Source organism: Electrona antarctica, assembly GCF_951216825.1.
Source record: "Electrona antarctica genome assembly, chromosome: 14".
Classification (NCBI taxonomy): Eukaryota; Metazoa; Chordata; class Actinopteri; order Myctophiformes; family Myctophidae; genus Electrona; species Electrona antarctica.
Genome location: NC_136795.1, coordinates 34,834,316 through 34,858,806, shown reverse-complemented (window position 1 = coordinate 34,858,806; position 24,491 = coordinate 34,834,316). Strand labels below are relative to the sequence as shown.

General features: G+C 43.0%; 1 protein-coding gene across 1 annotated transcript in view; it reads right to left on the bottom strand.

The window, feature by feature from the left end:
* Positions 1-10,476: 10,476 nt before the first annotated feature.
* The window catches only part of ngfra (nerve growth factor receptor a (TNFR superfamily, member 16)), a 35,999-nt gene continuing 21,984 nt past the window's right edge, over positions 10,477-24,491 (bottom strand). Inside the window, exons 4-6 of the mRNA XM_079520514.1 lie at positions 17,957-18,197; positions 15,812-16,008; positions 10,477-10,542 (exon numbers count right to left, since the gene is read on the bottom strand). Of these exons, the coding sequence (XP_079376640.1) occupies positions 10,490-10,542; positions 15,812-16,008; positions 17,957-18,197 (491 nt within the window). The 3' untranslated portion in view covers positions 10,477-10,489. The remainder of the gene's footprint in view (positions 10,543-15,811; positions 16,009-17,956; positions 18,198-24,491) is intronic.

Here is a 24,491-nt window from a genome sequence, read left to right as displayed (position 1 = left end):
TAAACCTCATTGATTTCCACTCAAGTCTCCCCAATATACTGTTCATTGTATTTGTTTACACAGTACACAGACTATACACACTTTACCTCTCCCAAAATGTAGCTACAATATTTTTTTATTTCTTTTTAACTGTGGAAGACTGAAGAAATGCTAAAAGGTTTTGTATACAACTACTGCCCCAAAAATAAAAGAATCAATAGAGAAGCTTTTAGAGAGAAAGAATTAATGCTCATAAATTATCACCTAACTACGACTGGGTGTAAAGATACAGATGGATACATAATACATTACAATGGTGTTCTCTTTTTCTCTCCCATAACGCAATAAGAAAAAAAGTGAAATAGTACCCTTACAAGCCGCCTTTATCCTGATGTGTGGTGGCAGTTAACTTGGTTTTAGGTAAATGTATTCCCTATGAGTCTGACCCTTACATTTTATTAGTCAACCATGATGTAGTTCATTCCTGTATACCAAAGTAGACAAGATCCAAACCTGACCTGTGCACGGAAATCCTTCGAGACTCAGAGCCTGCCTACCTCAAAGAATACCTGTGAGCTTGTATAAAAACGCCAACGCTAAACTCTAAAATGACACAGATGCTTTCCCGGTTTTAATGGGAAAACACTATGTGTGACTATTCAACGCCAACTGTCCAGGCCAGAACATTAATGAGGATGGAGATAATGTTGTTTGCCGCTGTGGTGTTTGTCAATGTGCTTAAGATGCAAGGCCACACCAAGCTTCTTACAGAATAGAATATTACATCAACATTTGTTCAGAGATGCAATTCTCCCAGAGCAACCCAGTATATCTACTGTCTATGTATGCAACAAAATAAGTTATATTGCACTTATTCTTTGCTATTATCATTATTGACCGGTCCAAAGAGTTCTGGAGCAGGCACCAGTCCTATCGATATACAAACAGATGTTTAGGGTGTTTCGCAGAGTGAACAATGCAGTCGCAAATTTGTGACAAAAATAATGTGTCTGCATATTTTGTCCTTATGTAGACAGACAGTTTATGCAAGCATTTTATGACTGAAGAGTTTTCATGCTTTTGCATGGGTCTATCGCTGTGTGTGTGTCGCTGTGTGTGTGTGTGTGTGTGTGCGTGCGTGCGTGCGTGCGTGCGTGCGTGCGTGCGTGCGTGCGTGCGTGCGCCTTTAACACCTTACTTTCATATTTTGAACACCTAACAATTCATAAAAGTAATCCTTGCTAGGCAATCTTCTTCGTGAGAAACAACAACAGAGCATTTCTAGTTATAGCAGAAAGACACATGAGAGCAGACTGAAGAAACAAAGAATTTAAGCTGCGGGAGCAGCAGGCACAAGTGTGTAACACAACTGTTCTGGCATGAAGTAGCGTGTTGCCAACCTATTGACCTAAAGTGAGTTTGACTGTGGTTTACTGTTTAATTTAATTGCGGGCCTGATCACTACAGATTATTTGTTGAATCAGTACCTCCTTGACAATTCACCATTCATTACCATGAAACCCGAGCATTGAGATAGTCCCATCCGACTACTATGTCCATATATGGTCATTTACATATATGGAACAGACCGACTTCAAACTCAGCGAATGGATATGCGGTTATCCAGAACCGCCGATCCGACCGCTAATATATACCGATCCAACCAATATGACGTAATGAGGGACAATATGACGTAAACTTTCCCTTCATTGTCAATGGTGTTCATAAAACAAACATTGAACTAAAGACAAACATTAAACCTGTATATAGGAGGGGCTAGCGCCCCTCACATTTTTTGAGTGGTGCAAACCACTCCAACAACTGGCTTTGTACCCGTGTACCCGTGTTTGTTCGTACCAAAAAAACGAGCATGGTTGCTATGGTTAGTATGTGACGTCACTGACATCACAGATATCACGTCAGAGTGAATCAATGTTCTAATGTACTGTAAATATAACAATACATGTGTAGTTGCACCACTCAGTTCACACGGGTGTGATTTTTTAATAAATTATTGATTTAATCCAAGGTTAAAACTTAATCCTTGTTGATACAAGCAGGCCTCAAGAAAAAGCTAAAGCTCATGCCAGCCATGTTATATTTATCATAAACATTATCACATATGCGTGCCTGGTTTTATAATTATTGACAGATATTTTTTACAGTAGGCTATATTCATAGAGATAAATAAACCTTGTGAAAAGGACATTTCCTGTGTGCTGGCTATTCCTTCATTTCTTTTTGCCAGGGCTGCAATAAATAGTTGTGAGGGTTATTGTGACTGTATTGTGTTTTGTGTTTGTGATACACAGGGAGGTCATTACTTCTGGCCATCAAGGACAAATGATTCTTTCTTCTCTTTTTATTGGCATACAGTACCTTGTAACTCCCTCAACAATAACTGCAATATCATAAAGTCAAATAAATGTTTGTCTTTATTTGATTAGGAAAACGGTGTGGACGAGGACATAGGGTGGGGCCCGTGTGTAGGATGGGCTGTGTGTATCCACTGGAGAGTGAGGGTGTTATGGGATGGGGTCTCACACAGATGGCCTCCATCATTCTGAAGCATACTTCTCTCTCTCTCTCTCTCTCTACCCCCCCTGGTAAAAAATTGTATAAATTATCTATCCTTGCTCCCAGTGTATTATTCCATTTCTTTCTTTTATAACACTAAATGCATTGTGACAGCCCCCCCCCCCCCCCCCCCCCCCCCCCCCCCCCCCCCCCCCCCCCCCCCCCCCCCCCCCCCCCCCCCCCCCCCCCCCCCCCCCCCCATCATCTGAATGGGATGCAGGCAGACAGGGGAGCAGACAGGATGGAGGAGAAGGGCGGGGCGGTTGATTTACTTATGTGTTAATTGGCGCTGGGCTATAGATGGTTTCCTCATGTGCACCATGCATTCTCCATTTCCAGGCTGGCGGCGTCACGGACAGCCTCCAGCACCGCAGTCAGTCGGCTCTCCCATGACGATTTTCACCGACTGCTGAGGCTTGTAAACAAACACCTAGCAAAACATGTGTTAAACTTACACACACTGCAACAGAAACACAAGCAGCAGTATAATCTGATAGCGATTAGGGCGGTAATTGCAGCCTCCCACCACTTCATGTTAGCAGCTCTGTGTGTGCACACTGTAAGTAGGGTGTTTATGCGTGTGTGCACTGTATCCCAATTAAGGTAAGTGAAGAAAGTTATTATTATTAGGTTATCAGTATAGCTGGTGTGTGTGTGTGTGTGTGTGTGTGTGTGTGTGTGTGTGTGTGTGTGTGTGTGTGTGTGCTTGCTTCTAATATATTATTTATGCCCCAAAATCTATATATCTCACACTATTAACAGGATCCGTGCCGACCATTTACGACCGTTTTTCAGGCTTCCCTGCCTATGTTTGAAGTTACCTTTGAACAGCCACTGCACCGACCGCTGAGTTGCTTGTCATGAAAATCCACTTTAAAACAGTGTAATCGCTTGTCGTAGAGTTGAAAAGTATTCCAAAGTGGCGAACATAACAAAATACGCTGCTAGGCAGCTTCCCCATTGTAAACAATAAGGACTAGGATCCTTGGCTAATAAGACAAATATGTTATACTTGCCCTCTATAACTAAAATTACAAAATAATAACACCATAAATATTTCACTCAATAGGGACTGCTCCCGTCGCAAGTTGATGATGTCATATGCCCATGTGTGGTCTAGCGCTATGGAATTATGGAATGCATATGCTAATAAAAAACAACTTAATACTTCCTAAAGTTAATATGAGCATCAAAGCAATATTTAAAATATTTTTTATTAGCACATGCATTCCATAATTCCATAGGGCTGGACACACATATGACATCATCAACTTGCGACAGGAGCAGTCCCTATAGAGTGAAAGATTCTCTATTTATGAAAGAAATACAAAAAATATATATATATTTTTTAGCAATGATAATGTTTTAAGACATATTTGTCGTATTAGCCTGCAGGGATTCTTTTAAGGCAACCGGCCGGTTCCACGCGCTGCACAAGGTGCCGTTTTTTCACTTGAGCACCTGCCCCTCTAAATGTGAGGTACACGCCACTGCATTTGTAAGCCATGCACAGAGTATAGCCTACACATTTAACCAAGTACACCCTTACGGGTCCATTTGGTTCCATTTATACACTCGCTTGGTTAAATGCTCAATATTTTACCGCACTCGAGTAGTGCAACTGGGGAATGACTTAAACATGAAGTGGGCGATGGCAAACACTATGCTTCATCCTGCCTGTGAAGGTAGGGTACAGTATTGGTTTGTGAGATCAAGCAGTGACGTCGGAGTCTTGTGAATTCTATCGCCTCAAGCCTTCTGCATATTCCTTTTCTTTTTTCCAGAACTGGCACACCAGTCTCCTTTTATCTTTTAAAGTCATTGAATTCAGCTGACTCATGGTCTTGATTAATCTAGACATAGAAAAATGTACTTCATCATTTGATTAGAGCCTCCATATATTTCCATGTTAATCAAATCTCTGCAGACTATCTGCCTCTAACCCACACCGCAACCCGTACTCCCCATCTGAATCCGATTAGCTTGTTCTGGGATCATTCACATCTAATACAAAATGAATAAATAACTATTAAAAGATAATCAAATTAGTGTTAATCCACAAATGTATTCGCATACAGTACCACAACTGGAGTAGTCGTAACTAGTTTCTCGCCACCTCTGTCAGTGTGGTTATGTAATGGTATCCTATTTGCTGTTTAAAGTCTGAGTAGGATTCTTCCCCGAGGATTCTTCTCATAATAAAATCAATGTTGAGTAAAACCACGAATGTTGGAACTCTCAGAATGGTGGAACAGTAACATGGGCTGGTGATGCGATGAGACAGGAACCAGGCTCTGTGTCCAATGGACCTTCACATATGGTCCTGTTTTGACTGTGGCTTGGCTATCGATTCCACACTTCATACTTTGTGGTTTCAACATTATATTTTCATTTGCTTGAGGTTATTCTCACAAAATACTTTGGGATGTTTTATTTAAAAAGCGAACGTTCCTTGAGAATAAAATATAGCCTATAGCTACAATATGTAGCTTACACAGTAAACTCCTCAGTGTATGATTTTATTGTGTATTCTGGATTGACATTTTGAGTCTGTTCCAGCTCTTGGGATTTAAAAATACCCTCCTTAAATTCCTTTTATCAAGACATATAGCCCATATTGCACAATATCTGTGGAATAGGGGCTGTGCCATTAACCTCTCGACCTTTTACCCAAGTGACCATATGACTTACGTTTAAAGTAAGTGAAACCATTGTTAACTGCAGTACTTAAAACTTGAGTTATGGCCTGTGTTTGTACTATATCATCACATTTCTCTAGAATCTCTCCAGCTGTAGTCAATATAAAGCTAAATAATTTGCCAAGTTTGCAATGACATTTCTCTTTATTGTGTTATAGTCATTTCCTTTGCTCAGTTTTTTTTGTACATTTTATAGCATATTTGTATCTTGTAACAACTCTAAGAAATTCACATTTACACAATGCAATTTACATTAGTAGGTAAGTACAGGTAACATTCAGATTTTTGGGAAGCAGGGTTTGAAATCTAGTTTTTGATCATGTCATAGAGAATCACAGTGAACTTTGTCATTGTCTTCATTCCATAGGTCCTGTCAGTATTGATGAGGAAGTACATTGATTGTACATGATGAAACTGAATGATACTGTACATGCACTTTATATAATGTAATTGTTCTTTTGTCATATGGCAGCGTCCCGTGCCAAAACTAGCCAATGTGCCACCTCACAACGCGTCTCATCACATGGTATTAGCTTGTAGATCTTCTATTTTCAGCATGGGATGGCGACATATTATCATATCTCATCAGTGACACCAGCATGTTTTACCATGTTAGGAAATATAAGTAGACTACAGTAACAATTGTTAGTCTCTGGTGGTGTCGAATGCATATTGCATTCATGTTATGTTCACACAGCAAGTCCCAAGTTATTTTTCTCACCCTGGGAGGGACTGTTTCCTTAAAACCTTCATTTGCACTCAAAATGTCAAAGAGATACATGGAGAAAAAAACATAAGAAAAAAATAAAACATACAGTAAGAGAAAATCAAACATGAAATTAAAGACAACCTGAAACTGTACACAGGCACTTGAACTGTGTCACACTCTTTGAGCGTGTTCAAATTACACCGTAGTAAGTGCTACAAAATGCAGAGAAACAAATACTGACTGTAATACTATTCATAATAAAAAACAAAACTAAATTTAAACACATTTTACAAAAAAAAAACTTTAAATGAGGAAAGAAATTCAACCTTATCCTTGAATACTGTATGTATGTTGCATATTATTTCTGTTTGCAACTGAGTTTTACATTCCTACAATGTATGTCTTGTTTTTTAAGCAAGACTAATTTACTCTTTGATGCATTGTGTTTCCTTTGTAGTTGAACCTAAGTAATATTTTTTAGGGTAGTTGAACATGATTTCAGTCGGCGACATGACCATGTGGTTAAGTGTAAATGACGTATAGTAGCAAACAGAATAAGACCAATCACTGCAGCTGTGTGACACTGAAGGTTGACTGTCTGCAGCCTGGAGGGACACGCAGTCATAGTGTTAAGGACTTAGTTATTTTTGTAATCAACATTCTGCACATTTATACTGTACCAGCATCCTGTCTGTCACGCAATGAATCATACCGGCTGTCAATACAAGTGTGAATCATAGCCTCACTGTGTGTGTGCTTGTGCGTGCGTGCGTGTGTGTGTGTATGTGTGTGTGTGCGCGTGCGTGCGTGCATGTGTCACAAAGAGTGGTCACATGTCCTTGCCGCACGTTCTCAGAACCCAAGCTGTGAGTGACATGAATGTCCTTGTGAGTGACATGAATGTCACTCACAAACCTTCAAACCTAATTGGTAATTCATATGAATCACATTCAAAAGCATTCAAAAGCTTCAGAGCTTTAATGGGTGACCTATGACCCATCCCTGCAGCATACAGCCCAATATGATTCTCTCTCTCTCTCTCTCTCTCTCTCTCTCTGACTCTCTCTCTCTGACTCTCTCTCTCTCTCTCTCTCTCTCTCTCTCTCTCTCTCTCTCTCTCTCTCTCTCTCTCCTCCTGCACAGTACAATCCTCAGTGTTCGTTTTAATCTGAGAGGGTACAAATGGAATCAAATGAACCCATAAAGTTTCATTTGGTTCCACTCAGTTATACATTGATAAATTCACCATGAGGATATTACTGTATCTCTTTCTGATCATTTTTGTCTGTCTGTTGCTCAATCATCTTTACAAACTCTTCATTCTGACAACAACTGAGTCTTCTCCTCAACTCATTTCTATACCACATTATTCTAGGTCTTAATTTGATTGGAACAATGATGGATTTTTATCAATTGTGCCTCGATCCGTACCGTCCCTCTGGCCTATAATGTATTTCCAACTGTCTTCTTCCTATTTGTGAACATTACATAAGGTTAACACTTTGGCAGTTTTTACATCTGTACCTACCTACTGTTTAACACTTCTGTCTAAAACCTCTAGAGATTTGTGGACAGCTTCTACTCAAGCCACGTCTAGAGGGACCCTGAGAAAGCGTGTGCCCCCCTACTGTAGGACTGGAATCCAGCGTAAAAGCAATACAATCAAGCTCAGCTACCATAATTATATTTCTTACAGGATATTTAGTATGCCTACTGTGCCTACTGCCTCACTGCATGCCATTGAGGGGGGGGGGGGGGGGGGTCAATATGATACCAGGTGACCAAAAGGTTCCCCACGACGAAAAATATCTTTTAAGTGCTTTCGTATCGCCATGGAGGAACAGTAAATGTCAGTGGCCTCGGACACAGTTAAGAGACCTGTAATGTCAGGTCGTCGCTTCACCCTCGACACCCCCCCCCCCCCCCCCCCCCACACACACACACACACACACACACACATCCCACACCCCTCTGCTGTCCAGAACATGGCCAATTATTCCGGATGAGAGCCGAGGCGGGGCGAGGCGGGGCAGGGGGTAAATGAAGCTGAAAGTAACCCTGAGGTAATTACTACCTGCCTGTCAGGAGGACATCTCTTTAATGGGCTCTGTGTTGACGCTGCCCATGCATTAGTGCCTCAACACTTGTTTTTCAGGCTCTATCATGCAGACAGATCTGTATATAAGTGTCACTGTGTGTGTCTGTGCTCGCGTGCATGTTTCTGCCTTAGTGTGTGTCTGTGTTTGGGTTAGTGGTGGTGGGGGAAGGGGGAAGGGGGATGGGGGGGGGAGCGTGTTGCCGCAGGAATATCCCATGTTTCCACTCGTGAAGTGTGATGACTTAAAGCATGTGGTTATCAAAGTGGAGTCTGGGGACCCCCCCGAGGACCCCGGGGGCATTCCAGGGGATCCCCAGCTAAATTATTGATAGTCAGGAACCAAATATGATCCCTAACATATCTGTAACTCTGAGAGTGTAACAATGTAACTGAATATGGACCCCAATGGACCATGTGTTCATTCTCAGAGTTATGGGGGGTCCTTGGTCCTCCTAATGCATACCAAACTGGGTGTCCTGTAAATAAAGTTTGAGAACCACTGTTGTGGCGGATCCTGGTCATTTTTCTAATCCGGGCTGCCTTTCTGTAAACATTCTCCATCAGCCCTGATCACTGCAGTGATGATGTTACTTCATTTTGGAGGGGGGTATGGCACTGCTCTGTGACTCAGCAGAGTTCATTTTGGAGGGGCAAGAGGGGGGTATAGCACTGCTCTGTGACTCAGCAGAGTTCATTTTGGAGGGGCAAGAGGGGGGTATGGCACTGCTCTGTGACTCAGCAGAGTTCATTTTGGAGGGGCAAGAGGGGGGTATGGCACTGCTCTGTGACTCAGCAGAGTTCTGCAGCGGTCCCCAGATATTTCTGCGCTCATATTGCATCCCCCGGCTCCCTGGGGGGCCATGGAGCCACCCTCCTGAGTCAGCTGTGTAACTCAAACCACAAAAAGAGGCTAATGGACCACAAACACGGGAGCAAAACATTTGGATCTGTTACATTCTACTGCTTTGAATTACAGAAACACAATCCCTGGGATTACAGTTGAGGGTCCATGTTAGATGTGTGATGTGTGTGTGTGTGGTGTGATGTGTGTGCGTGTGAGTGTGTCCGTGTGCATGTGCGGGAAGGGGCAGCAGAGATTGAGGAGAGGAAGAAGATGTGTCTTTGTTGAAGGGGGGAAAGAAACACAAAAACAGGATGTGGCCAGACAGAACTATGGGAATCTGCCTCCATTTTATGTAGAGCCAAAATATGAGTCACACTGATGCTCGGTACGGGAGATCTAAAACCAATGACCTAAGCATTTTTTGAGATGCTGGGTAATGAAATACAGTATACCCGTGTTAAATAATAAAAAAGGATGGGAGACTGGCGCTTTCAGAGGTTCAGGGTGACTCATATCTCACCCCACTGAGTTTTGTCATCAGGGGAAACAGTGGCGCTTCTGACAGACAGAGAGAATCCTATAGGGGAGAAAAGAGGAGATTTTCTGAGATTGCAACGCCGTAGGCAGATGACAGAGGGTGTGAGGGTGTGAGCTGTTGGGAAGAAAACAAATCCTGAGTGTTAATTTAACTCTTGAGAGCGTGCAAATAGCTAACGCCTACTTGTTCAGTTCCATCAGCTCTGTCTCGGAGAAACAAAGGGATAAATGGACACTCAGTATTTAGAGTGCGGGGTCTGCGGGACACACACTGGCAGCCAGAGGGTACACAGAGTGGTAGAAAGTGACACGCTGAGATAGAGAGTGCGCACGCACGCACGCACGCACGCACGCACGCACGCACGCACGCACGCACGCACACACACACACATACACATACACACACAAAACGCAGATAAACGTTCTTCCTATTTTACCTTTTAGGCACAGACATGTCATGGCTTGTGATGGCTCACGTGTGAGACACAACGGACAGCAAAGAAAAGGGGTTCAAGGACATGAGCTTGGCGCTGAGCGCTGAGCGTCAGCACTGTACTGTATACGTACAGTACACTGTGTGCGACTGGAATATTCACTGGATTGGGAGGTTTTTGTGGCGTGTGGACGGATGGGATATCTGCAGCTCTGCAGATTGAGTGATATACAGTAGTTGGTGGTTGATATTGCCATAGAGGTTGTATCCAAGCACAAACAAACACACACACACACACACACGTGCGCACCCCCCCACACACACACGCACGCACGCACGCACGCACACATGAAGAGTCAGACTGTGGTTTGCCCAGGGTTAGTCCATCGCTGGGAGGTCCCACTCCCTACAGGGAGAGGTGCACATTTTTCAGGCCCCTGCCCCATTTGGCCACTTCAGGCGTGACAACGGGTGACATCCTGATTGATTGTCCAGTCAGTTCGTATTACATGCGTCCCCCATCATCATCTCCAATGAGTCCACAGCTATACACTCCTGTTCCCCTCTCCCTGTCTTCATGGACTCCTCCTCTTCATCAGACTCCTCCTCTTCATCAGACTCCAGGAGTAATAGTGCCAGGCTGGGGGGCCCCGTCCACCCTCACCACTAGAAGAGAGAGAGAGAGACATAAGGTGTCATGTTCACAAGACCATTTGTTGTGCTGTTAAAATTGCAGTGGTCGCTGCAGTCAGTAGACTTAATGTGTTAATTTAAGAGTACAATTAACGTATACAACCAAATGACCTTCTTGGTCGATTTGTTTACAATGTTACTGTGTGCAAGTGTAATGAAATACACACTGTCGATCTGTTCGGTACAAGAGAATATTTATTGAAGGAGGCAACATTTCGGTCCCTTTGGTTGTACGGCTGGACAGCCTGTAAATAGTAAATAAGATAAGAGAAACCCAACAAGCTTCTAATTATTTGAAACCCTTTACTTTTTGTGGTAAAAGCACTCAAACCTACTTCTTTCCTCCTTGATCCCCTCTCTCTATTCTTCCTTTTCTGTATTTCCTGGAAAATGACACGATGGGAACTATGCACAAAAACGAATTCAACCACATTTTTACTTTAAACGGTGATGGGAACTGTGTGTGTGCGCGTGCGTGCGTGTGAATGCGTGCGTGCGTGCGCGTGAGTGAGCGTACAAGATTTTCTAAGCAACCTTCTGCTCACAAGCCTGTTTCTCTCCTCTAAGCAAATGCCTACGTACGCTATTTGAATGCCCTCTGCACGAAAGCGCTTTGGAACCCCCTATTTGCCACACTCTTCCCTGTAGGGGGCCCCGTGGGGTTACTCACTCGTCCCAACCAGCTAAACTGGAATCATTAGCAGGATAAGGACCGGAGACAAATGCTCTCTTTTGACAGAAACCCCGCAACCTGTCTTCCATTGAGGGATGCCATGGAAACGCCAATGGAATGCAGTGGTGTTTTTGACCTCCAGGCTGCACTGGTTGTTTTTCTGGTCTTGATCACTGCATCCCTGTTGCAAGCAGGGACACAGGTCTCGCATACAAGAGCGCCCTGTGCAGTTAACCCATTCAGGCCTGACGTCGAAATTAAAAAAAAAAAAAGTTTTCTAAATCATGACAATTTTCGGAAAGATTTGAGGCACATTTTAACGATTTTTAAAAAATAGCAGACCTACAAGTTCATAGCGCGCCACTCGGTGGCGCGCTATGAGCTTGTAGATCTGCTATTTTTCAATAGCTAAATTATAACATAATGTTTAAAACGCTAACGCTAACGTGACATGGATGCGTTCCAGGTATCAATGGATTAAGTCTTAAGTGTTAATTTAACTCTGAGAGTTTAAAAATGGAATGAATGTCTTGTACACTCAGTGTTGCAGAATTAGAATGTATGATTTGATGATTTTAACGTGTGATTTTAAAAGTTCAAGGGTCTTATTTTGTTGACTGAATTGCAGTATGACGTCATGCCAGGGTTTCTGCTTGTGTGCAGAAACATGGGCTGAATTCATATCCCTCACTCCCTCCCTCCCTCTGTTCCTTCATTCATCAATATATCCCTCCCTCCATTCTCATGCTCTTAATCCCTATTCCCTACCTCCCTAACCTCGCCATCCGCTCTCTAGCTCTCCGTCCAACCAACCATCCATCCCATATCTCTCTCTCTCTCTCTCTCTCTCTCTCTCTCTCTCTCTCTCTCTCTCTCTCTCGCTCTCTCTCTCTCCTTTCTTTCATTCTTTCATAACACACTGTTTTATAAGTGCGTATTGACATCGCTGTGGTCTACTGGTCCTCTCAGTGTCCACATTGATTCTGTCCAGTGCCTGCCACACTCTTCTCCTTCTTCCTTCCTGTTTAGATCTCCCACATCTCCTCTCTTCATCACTCACACACTGACACTGCAGCGTTGGAATATAGGACACTTCCTGACAGTACTCGCGTGAGCACACGCACACACACACACACACACACACACGCACACGCACACGCACACGCACACACACACACACACGCACACACACACACACACACACACACACACACTCACACACACACATGTCATGGACGCATGCATGCACAGAAACATACACACTCACGCACACACACACACACACACACACACACACACACACACACACACACACACACACACACACACACACACATTTTTAATTATGTTGAGTTGTGTGCCAGTAGTAAGGAAGACTGGAAAATAGCCCATCTACAAGCTCACAACGTGTCACAGCAAGATGCATTGTGAGTTTGTAGACTGGCAACACCGTGCACAACAAAGTGTCTCAAGCCCTCCTGTTAAGGGCAGGAATAAGGTCCCCATGACAACAAGTCCCTGATGGTGACCTTCTAGAATCTAGTCTTTTCGCCATCAACATTTACTGGAAACGCTGATTGCATCCAAAGCCACCCTGCTGATTCACTGTAGATTGTGATCAGAATCAAAATGTACACATGTAGTCCTCATTTAGAACTGAATGCAACAGGGAGCGTTGAACAATAATGTGAAACGCAACCTGTTCTTGGTGCTTGATTACCGTGCCATTATAAAAGCTGAACAGACTTCAGATTTGACCCCAGGTTTATTTAACCTCTTGGCATTCAAACACACACACCCATCCACAACTCCATATAGTACACACACTGTCATTCTGTGCTGTCTGCTCTGTATACACAGATGTTGTTTGACTGAGATCAGTGTCATAGTCCTATCTTTTCACCTTTCACCTCCAATTGGTTGTTTGACAGAGTTTCTGTGACTCCAGAGGCTGTCCAATGGATGAGGGGTTACTGAGCCTTGTTTAAATTTTAAACACTCAATATGCGTCAATATGTGTCAAAAAGACAAATTGATCCTTTTAAAAGGAAACATCGCCTTCTGCATGCACCAGCAGTTCTTATCCGCTGGTGTGTCTTGCTATGAACTCCCCCTCGATGGGCATTTTTTTATCACTCTATTTTTCTATTTTAAAAGCTTGTCCGACTGTTTTGACAACAGGTGTTCCAATTATTTTGGCCTGAGTAAAACATGGTTCATTTGAAACAGGAAACCCGTATGATTATTATGGAGTTATTGTGCATATTCTCACCCCCTTGGGTATTTTAACAAGTCTCCATTAGCTGTGAAGGACTAGCCCACAGCATGGGAGCAGTGGCTGTTTTTTTAATGGCTTCCGCACAAGCAGATAGTGCTAAAGCTAATTAGCACCCATTTAACGTTGATGCCGGATCCGATTTTAAAAGACAGTTGGCCTGAATTCCTGCTAATGAGCCAATGAGACAACAAAGATTTTGGACATAAAGGGACTGTCATCCTCGCAATAAACCAGTCACTTGTTAATCCGTGAGAAAGAATGCATTTCTTTATTCATTATTCCACTGGCTTTTTATTCTAATTTCTTTCCATTCATCTATCAAAAGGAAAAGGATTTTTTTTCCCACACCAGGAAACTGGTATCTGACACCATAGTAAGATCCACATCAGAACTTGTTAGCTTAGCACACTAATAAATATCTTCAAGGCTCTCAAAAGTGTAGAATAGAGAATAGAGAAAGAGATTGAATGAAGGATGGTGGAACTTTGAAGAACCTCTTCATTGTCTTTGTAAGAGTCAGTCCTGTTGCTTCTCTGCAACCACTTTCAACCTGGCATCCATATTTTGGACGTGCCACTATAGGGGAACATTTCCCAAATAATAACATGATAATAATAATAATCAACCCTCAAAAAAACAAAGTTCACATACAAAAATATAATAGTAATGAACAATAGAGCGTCGCAGTCCCGCCCCCTACCATGGACCAGGAAATGAATCCCAATGCATTTTTCCCATAGACATTTCTTAAAGTATTTATTTAAAGACGGTTACGCCGCGGACAAAGCCAACTCGAGTCGTGACAACTCATGACAACACAAACAATATTTTGGATTTGTCCACGGCGTAAACGTCTTTAAATAAATACTTTCTGAAATGTCTATGAGGAAAATGAACGGAGAATAATTTCCTGGTCCCTGGTAGGGGGCGGGACTGCGACGCTCTATTGAGCAAATAGGCTATCTACATGCTCACAACATGCCGTGTAAACCTGACTGTGGCATTTGTGTACTGGAGAAAGGTAGATGGTTTTGTATTCAATAAGAGGTTACGTCAGATTCCTGAAGTACTGTACATGCTTTTGTTCTCTCGTCTGCTGTTCTTCTCTTATTACAACTTATTGACAGGTTTACGCTCTGTTCACATGGATTCAGGCAGATAGTGAACAGCAGACTCCATATTGCTTTAGTGGATGAGAGTAGGACGCTAAAACTAGGTGAGGAAAATAGCAGCAACAGTAAGGTTACAAACCATTGTTTGCCATCCCTGTGATGGAATATACAGCTGGATGTTACGTAGCTTATTCCTCTCACAAAGACAAAAACAATGAGAATCATTTTAGTGGAACTATAGCCCAAATATATACAGTATTATGATCATCTATTAGAGTCTTTAAGACTTTTTCAGAAGCGCAGTTCTGCTTTCACCATCCATCTTGGAAATTAATTAATCTGTTTAAGCTGTTTGTATCAACATTAACCTTACAGTCCAGACCTTACATCACAGCAATCAACTTACAAGGGCTTGCCTGCCTTGCAGCGCTCTATTGACATAAGGATATGCTTACACCCTAAATACTTCCTACTCACACACTAGATGTAAATACACACACTAGATGTAAATATAGATGAAACATGTGTAGCTACATTCTTTACATGTTATCCATTTGATACATACACTGGAATAGACCAAGAAACACTGCCAACTAGGCCCTTATTAGCCCTTCATTCTAATAATAATATGTCAAGCTTTGAGTTTAGTCACTTGTATAGAGGCAATATACATACTGTAGACATCTGCCATCTTTACAAAACTACCCGACTAATCTCACAAATCTCCTACACAGGCAATAGGCAATATATCATTTAAATACTGTATGTGGTGACAAAAATATCACACTGGCATTATGGCCCACATATCTGGTGAGCAGTAAGTGTCAGGAGGTCAGGTTCTTGACAGCCACAGGCATTAAAATGTCACCTTTTAAGGCCGTTTTACACTGCTCAGACAAGTGTCTGTCGACAGTGTCTGCCAACAAAAATAATGGATTCTCAAAGAAAGAAAGACAGATTTTTTCTTTTTTCTTTTACAGATTTCCGTTTAAAAAATACGGTGTTTTCTTTTCCAATACAAAGTGTGTATAATATAGCTTATTTTAAAATGTTTTCCCCTCATACATTTTTGTTTGAGCATCCATCACTTGTGTTGTTTTTTCTTTGGACAATCCACAGTATAATGTTTGTCGCCGCCCACGACACCGTTGTCAACAGACTTATTATGAAAAGGCTTACCTATCTGCTCCTGTGTGTGGGAACGTGAAGGTGGACCCTGGACCTGAGCCTGGGCCTGCAGCTGCTCCTGCAGACTCTGGCTGTCCACTGAGATGCCGCTGTCGCTGTGGAGCTTCTCACCCTCCGGGGTTACTGTCTGATTGGCGGTGGCCGCACGATTGTTGGCCGCCTGTTTGTTCTGCTTGCAGCTGTTCCACCTGATGAGGGTATGCAGAATAGATGGCAGATCGAATAAGAACAGCGATATATGGAGTGGTGGTTCCGACACATACATTTGGGTGCCACCGATATTGTCCCTTATCATTTGACCCATTTAGGCCTGACCTCAAAATTTTAAAAAATCCTTCTAAATCCTTTTCACGATTTTTCAAAAATAGCAGACCTACAAGCTCGTAGCGCGCCACTCGGTGGCGCGCTATGAGCTTGTAGATCTGCTATTTTTCAATAGCTAAATTATAACATAATGTTTAAAACACCAAAAGGGGTTCCCGCCCAAAATGGGTTAACTGTCCTTTTGCGCAGATCACGCAAACCTCAGCAAAAAGAAAAGGACAATATCGATGGCCTCCAACTGTATATGGGGTGGTGGTTCCGCCACATACTGCACTGACCACACGACCGCCCCTCCATTGTACATACTCTCTCTGTTCACTGTCCTAAAGCTGAGATGCAGAAACAATACAAATACCCTATTGTGCTGAATATAATACAGTGGAAGGATACAATGGAAATATTCTAAAAAGAAAAAAATCGTATTCGTATTATAATCGGGGACTAGACTATTTTTTTTTTCATTCAAATCTAAAATGACTTGATTGATTGATTGATTGAAAATTGTATTAACAGTTTGCAGAATTACAGTGGAGTGGACGACCCAATTAAGCATTACACTTGTTTACAACAGGGTCCACCATGTTCAATTCATCAAAACATTTAGAGACGTACAAATAGACACTTCTATATAGACAAAGAACAGGAATTCATCATAATGGAGGTAAAAAGGGAAAAGAAACATATACAGTGAGGGGAAAAGGGGGATTCAGATTTTACGGGGGCCAGTTTCGAATTGCAGCCATCCGTAGGTGCCCTTTGAGAGCGGTTTTGAAGGAGTCAAGGGATTTGCATGTCTTAATGACTTATAGGGCGTTCCACATTTTGGTGGCATAGGAGCGAAAAGAATTTAGTCCCTTGTTTGTGCCGAATCTGGGTTGAACATGGTTCGTTGCACTCCCTCTGGTGTTGTGGGTGTGGACTTCGTTAACATTAAGGAAGTATCTACACAGGTACATGGGTATCTTGGTGGAGTATCGAATCTTGTGGACCAGACCCATTGCAAGATGCTGTACTCGTCGTCAACCCTAAGCCATGCCAGTCACAGATGCTTTCCCGGTTTTAATTGGTTCAAATAAATAGTGAAGAAATGCAGTTAAATAGTTCAATCTTTCATGAGGTATTATGTGGATGAGCAACGTCGACAGTAATACTCCAATGACATACAGTGAACGTTCTAACAAATCTGCAATATGTTTATACATGGAAATAAATACGAGTGGGGAATTATCCAGATGTGAGGAACATTGCGTGATGGGCTTGATAAATATAGCTCTCAAATTTCACCCTGGTCAGCATTTTTCAAGCAATCAATGGTCATCCTGAACTTGTTTACTTGCTACGCTGTGTTTGAAGCCTGTGCATATTGTCCTTGTGTGTCTGCATGACGTACATGCATGGGTGAGTGTGTATATGTCTTTGTGCATGTACATTATATGTGTGTTTATTGTGCTCTCAAGTGTTGCGCCCTTCTGTTTTTTAACAAAGCCAAACCAAACAGAAGCATTGTGGTGTATTTCAGTTTCCGAGTCTAATCATGTGGTGGAACTGGGTCAAGGTTTCGCCCCCTCAACCAGGACAGGCCTGAATATTTCACAGGGCATCTGCTTCTCAGTGCTGTACCGTGACTGTGGCCTTCTTTAGCCTGGGGGCTACATCAGTCTTTACCAACAACACCCTCCATGGCAGCCAGCCTCTTCACTATTCAACCCCTGTGTCTTATATTACCCACTCCCCGTAGCCACACGAGAGATGCAGGAGTCAGCCACACACATGTGCTGAGCCACATCTCTCCCACCGTTTCTCCAAACTGACCTCTTGAAGACAATGTATGCCACCAGTCCCACAACCACAGCGGCCAGGATGGAGCAGTAGATGGGGATCAGGTTTTCGTTGAAGCCGTGGCCGAGGAAGCGAGGGGAGCCAGGGCTAGCGGTGGTAGTGTCTCCCCCTGGCGGTGGGCTGTTGGAGCCGTCGGGGAGGAATTCGCTCTCTGTAAAGGAGGGAGGTGATGGGCTAAGGTCCATAGGAGAGGTGTACGTAGGATACAGGGGATCTGTTTGGAGTAGAGAGGAGAGAGGAGAACATCAATGAGACAAGAAAACAATTGTATCTCATAGAAGTTCATGAACATCTTTTGCACAATAAATGGTAGCAGATAGAAAGATCTGTTTACTTAATTCTATGTGTACGTTTTCGGGCCTTCATCAGTGTATACAAATGGTGTTATGGGATATCAGTTTACTGTCTGATAGGTAATCAGTTGAATCTAATTCCAACCAATAATGGTGATGTAACTAAAATACATGCAGTTACAATAGATACAGTAGATTCAAACCACATATCACACTTTTGTATAACCTACACAGATGTTCACCACCAACCGAAACAAACAGCCAGGGTAGAATAGAGTGTAGACTAGGAACTGCTTTCTGAGATCAGCTAGATCACCAACATTTGATGCATTTGAGTCGTGGGAGTTTAGAGGTGCCCATACACTCTGTATGTGTGCAGAGCCTAGAATTCCTCGCTACACCCGCTGAACATCATGTGTTAGATGAGAGACAATGCCGTATATTATAGTCACAGATGCTACTTGGCAGCTGTAGTGACAGAGATTCCAGCCTTGGGAGAGACAAATAAATTATGTGGTGTTATAATGAAGAGCGATACTTTCATATACAGTACTAGTACTGTAGTACTTTAAGTACAGTATGCATCTTAGTTATGACGGCTTGTCTTACAGGGTCTTATCAATACCCCGAACGAGACCATTTATGTCAACACATTGGTAAACGTTGTAATATAGTTGTTTTGCATCGTGGTAGCCTACGACTGTGCGACTCCTTTTCCGTCACACTTGATTCTTTCACTGTGGTCGACTCGGCACGTCTCCAATAGTGCTGTGTGTTCCTCCCCTTGTCCTGACAGGGGCTTGTTGCCACGTCCCTGACCAGATGTCTGATACACAATACACATGTGACGGCTGTTTCTAATAGGCAGATGGGTTCTGGCGCTGAGATGCTATTTGGAGCAAGAGGAGGAATGCTCCTTGAAGTGTGTGTGTGTGTGTGTGTGTGGGGTGGGGGGGGGGGGGGGGGTGGGGGGGGGGGGGGTGTAGATAGATATGTGATCTTTCACTCAGTCATTCAGTCAGTCAGTCAGTCAGTCAGTCAGTCACTCAGTCACTCACTCACTCACTCACTCACTCACTCACTCACTCACTCACTCACTCACTCACTCACTCAGTCACTCACTCACTCACTCACTCACTCACTCACTCACTCATTTATCAAGTGGCTTCCTGCACAGCATGCATCTTTCACTATGTGCTCATCTGTTTCATAGTGAATCTGTGATCTATGCATCATGACACTGTGGCCATGTGGATGCGTGTAGTACAAAGTCTGGGGCTTTAGAGAGGTCACTAGTCTGTACTGAGCCTCCCCTGTGCCGAGGACAGGGGAGCAGGAACAGTGCTGTGCTACTGGAAGGCTCTGGTTTCTGTCACAGCTAAGCTTGTGAAGAACAGTCATTTTCATAAATTGTCCCATTTCCTCTTTCTACGTCAACCGCATTAATGATCCTGGGTCATTTTCCATGTTGCACACACATGCCCACCCTGACGGGCACATGTTGTACAACAAGAAGCAGTGTATCTGTTCATGGCTATCGTGGCTAGGTGTCTTATATGGTGTCTTATATCCAAGGAGTGCACGTGTGTTTGGTCTGACGTACAGTACTAACAGTCCTATAGTCATGAGTCCGACACCCTACCCAAAACCCAACCCTAAACATATGAAGCCACATGTTAGTTTTAACCTGCCACGGGTTAGTTGTAACCTGCCACGCATGTCGGGAGCCACGGTTTAGTTTTAACCCGCCACGGGTTCGTTTTGAACCTGCCGCGCATGTCGGGAGCCACGGTTTAGTTTTAACCCGCCACGGGTTCGTTTTGAACCTGCCGCGCATGTCGGGAGCCACGGTTTAGTTTTAACCCGCCACGGGTTCGTTTTGAACCTGCCGCGCATGTCGGGAGCCACGGTTTAGTTTTAACCCGCCACGGGTTCGTTTTGAACCTGCCGCGCATGTCGGGAGCCACGGTTTAGTTTTAACCCGGCCACGGGTTAGTTGTAACCGGCCACGCATGTCGGGAGCCACGGGTGAGTTTTAACCCACCACGGGTTAGTTGTAACCGGCCGCGCATGTCGGGAGCGACGGTGTTGTCGGACTAATGCCTGTCGGGCTGTTAGTATGTCTAACAAACGTATGCACCCCATACGCAAGTCCATTCAGTCTGCACCGCTTTTGTGAAGGAGCAGTGAAGGATCGTGCTACACGCGTATACTGTATAAGAAAGCATACAGTCTGCATATTTTTCCATTTCCCCCTGAGGCTACAACACAGCCCAGAGTAGAACAGGCCTATCCGGCCAAACCAAAACTTCCTGGTGGGAATGAATCCTGTGCAGGCCCGGTTCAGAGTCAGACGTGAGCCAGTAATCTCCAGCAGAATCAACCCACGGCTGCCCTGTTGCTGCTCTTACTCTGATCTTACTGGCTCACATGGGCTTAACCCTGTGGAGACTCTGAGGCACACAGTGGCGTGCACAGACATTTAGAGTTGCAGGTGCTCAAGTGAAAAAAAAGGGCACCTTGTGCAGCGCGTGAAACCGGCCGGTTGCCTTTTAATAGTGTGAGATTTATAGATTGTGGGGCCTAAATAAGATATTAGAAGCTTTTTATCAAGAATTGATCAATGTCACCATGGTCCACATACTGTACAGTGTACACTGTACAGTATGTTGAAAAGGGCAGGGGGTGCTCTAGCACTCCGAGGTCACTGGAACAATGGGATTTTTTTTTTTTTCAATTTATGTTTTATTGAATTTTAATCGAACATACATGTAAACAAAACGACTGACAATTGACAATACATACAACCGAAAACAAAACAAAACAAGACAAGACAATATACGTACAATACACACAAGGGGAGATATCTGCCTCTCTTCTCTATTGATGATCATAATACATAAGTACCTCAAACAGGTGCATATACAGGTTAAACAGGTTTAACTGAATTTATACAAAATCAGGTCTTATGGTAGAAACATGAGTAATCCATCTAAACCAGTTATCTGTGAAGACTTCAACTTGACCTCTAAAGCTGAATGTAATTCTTTCCATAATAAATATACTATAGATTAAATCAATCCATTCATTTATATTTGGTATAACATTTGTAAGCCACTTTTTTGGATGCCACCAGCAATACCCTCAGTAGATACTGATCCTGCTTTGCAAATTGAAGTCCTTCCAGATCTGCAAGATACATGGTTTTAAAATCAAAAGGAATGTCAACACCAAAAACTGCTTCCAGGACACTGTGGACACTTCTCCAAAATGGACACAGAAGGGCAACTCCAGAACACATGAAAATGATTCGCCAATGTTTCCCCACAGAGTCTCCAACAGTCCGACTGATACGTGTAATGTCTTTTCTGACCTGGAGTGCAAAAGAAACGACTCACATTTTTCCAGCTGAATTCTCTCCATGTGGGGGAACTACTCATTTTCCACTGATGTTTACATATTCTTTCCCATTCTTCTGCTGATATAGTAAGGTTGCCCTCTGTTTCCCATCTTGCTTTAATATTCAGAGTATTATCTCCTTTCATGTTTTGAATCACTACATTTGAAACTATCTTTTGATAAGTAGAGTCTGCATACGCATTTTGGAAAATCTTAATGATCTCTACTCCTGTTGAATCTTCTCTTCTTAATAGCTTTCTATTTATAAAGTCTCTGATTTGTAGGTACCTAAAAAGGTCCCGATTCTGTAAATTAAATTTGTCTTTCAGGTCCTGGAAGCTCATCACATTACCCTGTTTTAAAAGAGTACAATATGCAGAGAGGCCATTCCCAATCCGGAACAATGGGATTTTGGATGGTATTTGAACCTGGCCATGCCCCTTTCTTGAGTGTGGGCTTCTTGGTCCTAGCTGCCAGGAAGCCAATCAGAGGTGGCAGGTCTTCCCTGAATTCTGTTGCATTTCACAATTACGCCCGCTGGGGCTGTATGTGTGAACGCAAATATCCGACTTAGTAGGACCTGACATGAAACAGGCTTTACGCTGCCAGCTCCCATGAGTTAGGTCTGTGTAATATCAATAGTCTCAACGTGTAAGTAACTACAGTTGGAGGCCATCGATATTGTCCTTTTCTTTTTGCTGAGGTTTGCGTGATCTGCGCAAAAGGACAGTTAACCCATTTTGGGCAGGAACCCCTTTTGGTGTTTTAAACATTATGTTATAATTTAGCTATTGAAAAATAGCAGATCTACAAGCTCATAGCGCGCCACCGAGTGGCGCGCTACGAGCTTGTAGGTCTGCTATTTTTGAAAAATCGTGAAAATATTTATTTCAGAAAACTGGAGGATTTAGAAGGATTTTTTTTAATTTTGAGGTCAGGCCTAAATGGGTCAAATGATAAGGGACAATATCGGTGGCACCCAACTGTAGGTGATTGTCCAGTGAATTCACATTGAGCATGTGGGCGACGGGCGTGTTGATGATGTTTCTATTGTCTAGGTCGAAATGAGCCTCCCTGCTCCTTTCCCTGAGGTCTTGGAACAGATAGATATGACCTCTGAAAAACTGTTCATTGATTTGAGTTGGAAATATTCTCTTATTCTTCTCAAACTTCCATGATCAGTGGCTCATAAGTTACATTGATTAAAACACAAACGCAACACAAATCTATTTCCTACCATAGTTACAGTTGGGTGCCACCGATATTGTCCCTTATCATTTGACCCATTTAGGCCTGACCTCAAAATTAAAAAAAATCCTTCTAAATCCTCCAGTTTTCTGAAATAAATATTTTCACGATTTTTCAAAAATAGCAGACCTACAAGCTCGTAGCGCGCTATTTTTCAATAGCTAAATTATAACATAATGTTTAAAACACCAAAAGGGGTTCCCGCCCAGAATGGGTTAACTGTCCTTTTGCGCAGATCACGCAAACCTCAGCAAAAAGAAAAGGACAATATCGATGGCCTCCAACTGTAGTTAACAAACACCCTGATTCTCCGGACATTTTCCACAGTGTAAACGGTATATGAAAGGGAATTATGTCTATACACAAGTTAATACAACATCCTTACGTATATTTTATCGTTGACTATTCACAGTAATGAGCTTCTGTTATGGATAAGAAGAATACTGACCTCTTTCCTTCCCTCATCCATGGTCGCCTTACATTCTAACAAAATTATATTTGGATGTGATATTTGGATGGACCATAATAGCCTTTGGACACTAAGCATGCAAAGTCTTTTCACTGACGAGGCAGATTGTCAGGTTTCTTCACATTGATTTGTTGCATAATTTGCATATTGATTGCATATTGAAAGGTCCGACGGGACCTTGATGGACTATCTACACTACAGGATGTGGACGTACTGTATACTGTATATGCAGAGTTCTGCTGCTCCCCCAGAGTCATTCGTTTGCCCGGCCGTTTCCTTCACAATGACAGGGCATTCCTACCGTCTCCCAGGGAAGGATTGGTTTACTGAAACGGTAGAGAATACCGTCCAAGAGCAGACAAACACGGCACATGTGCATGCCATTCTTAGAAACACAAAAATAATGCACAGCCTATTTAAAGCTGCGCTATTGATTCGGGTCTGTCTAAAAGGAGGGAGCGTTCGCGAGAGCACTCTATGGGTGTCTGCATTACATACGTTTCTTGACCTTTCTTTGGAAGTAGTCAGGTTTCCTCAGCAGTACCATACATCATCTGGCTAATGCAGGGCCGGCTAATGGAGTTAGCAATGGAACATGAGCTTCCAAATAGGATAATACTGAATGGAAAGGTATGAAGGTGTGAATGCAGTGTGTGAAGTGTCTGGCCCTGCCATATACAATACGTCAAAGACAAATGGTCTCCTCTGCTACAGATGGAAACCCTATTTCCCTGCCTTACCAGAGTGAGTTATCTCACTTCTCTCTTTTTTTTAGGGGCGCTATCCCCTCCTATGTCCAGCTTTGAGGGTTTGTGTAAACACAAACATTGTCCTAACACAAACATCGAATGCCATTGACAATGAATGGCCAGTTTTGAGTGTTTGTGCAACTGCAAACACAAACTTTGAATGCCAATGACAATGAATGGCCAGCTCTGAGTGATTGTGTAAACACAAATAATTGAAGACGATGGTGAGGACGCAAATTGTGATTGGCCGGAATGAGATGATGAATGATGATAACAGCGCCCCTCACTTCACACGGGTGTGATTTTTTTTTTACATTATTATTATTATTATTTCTTTGTTCCAACGAGCC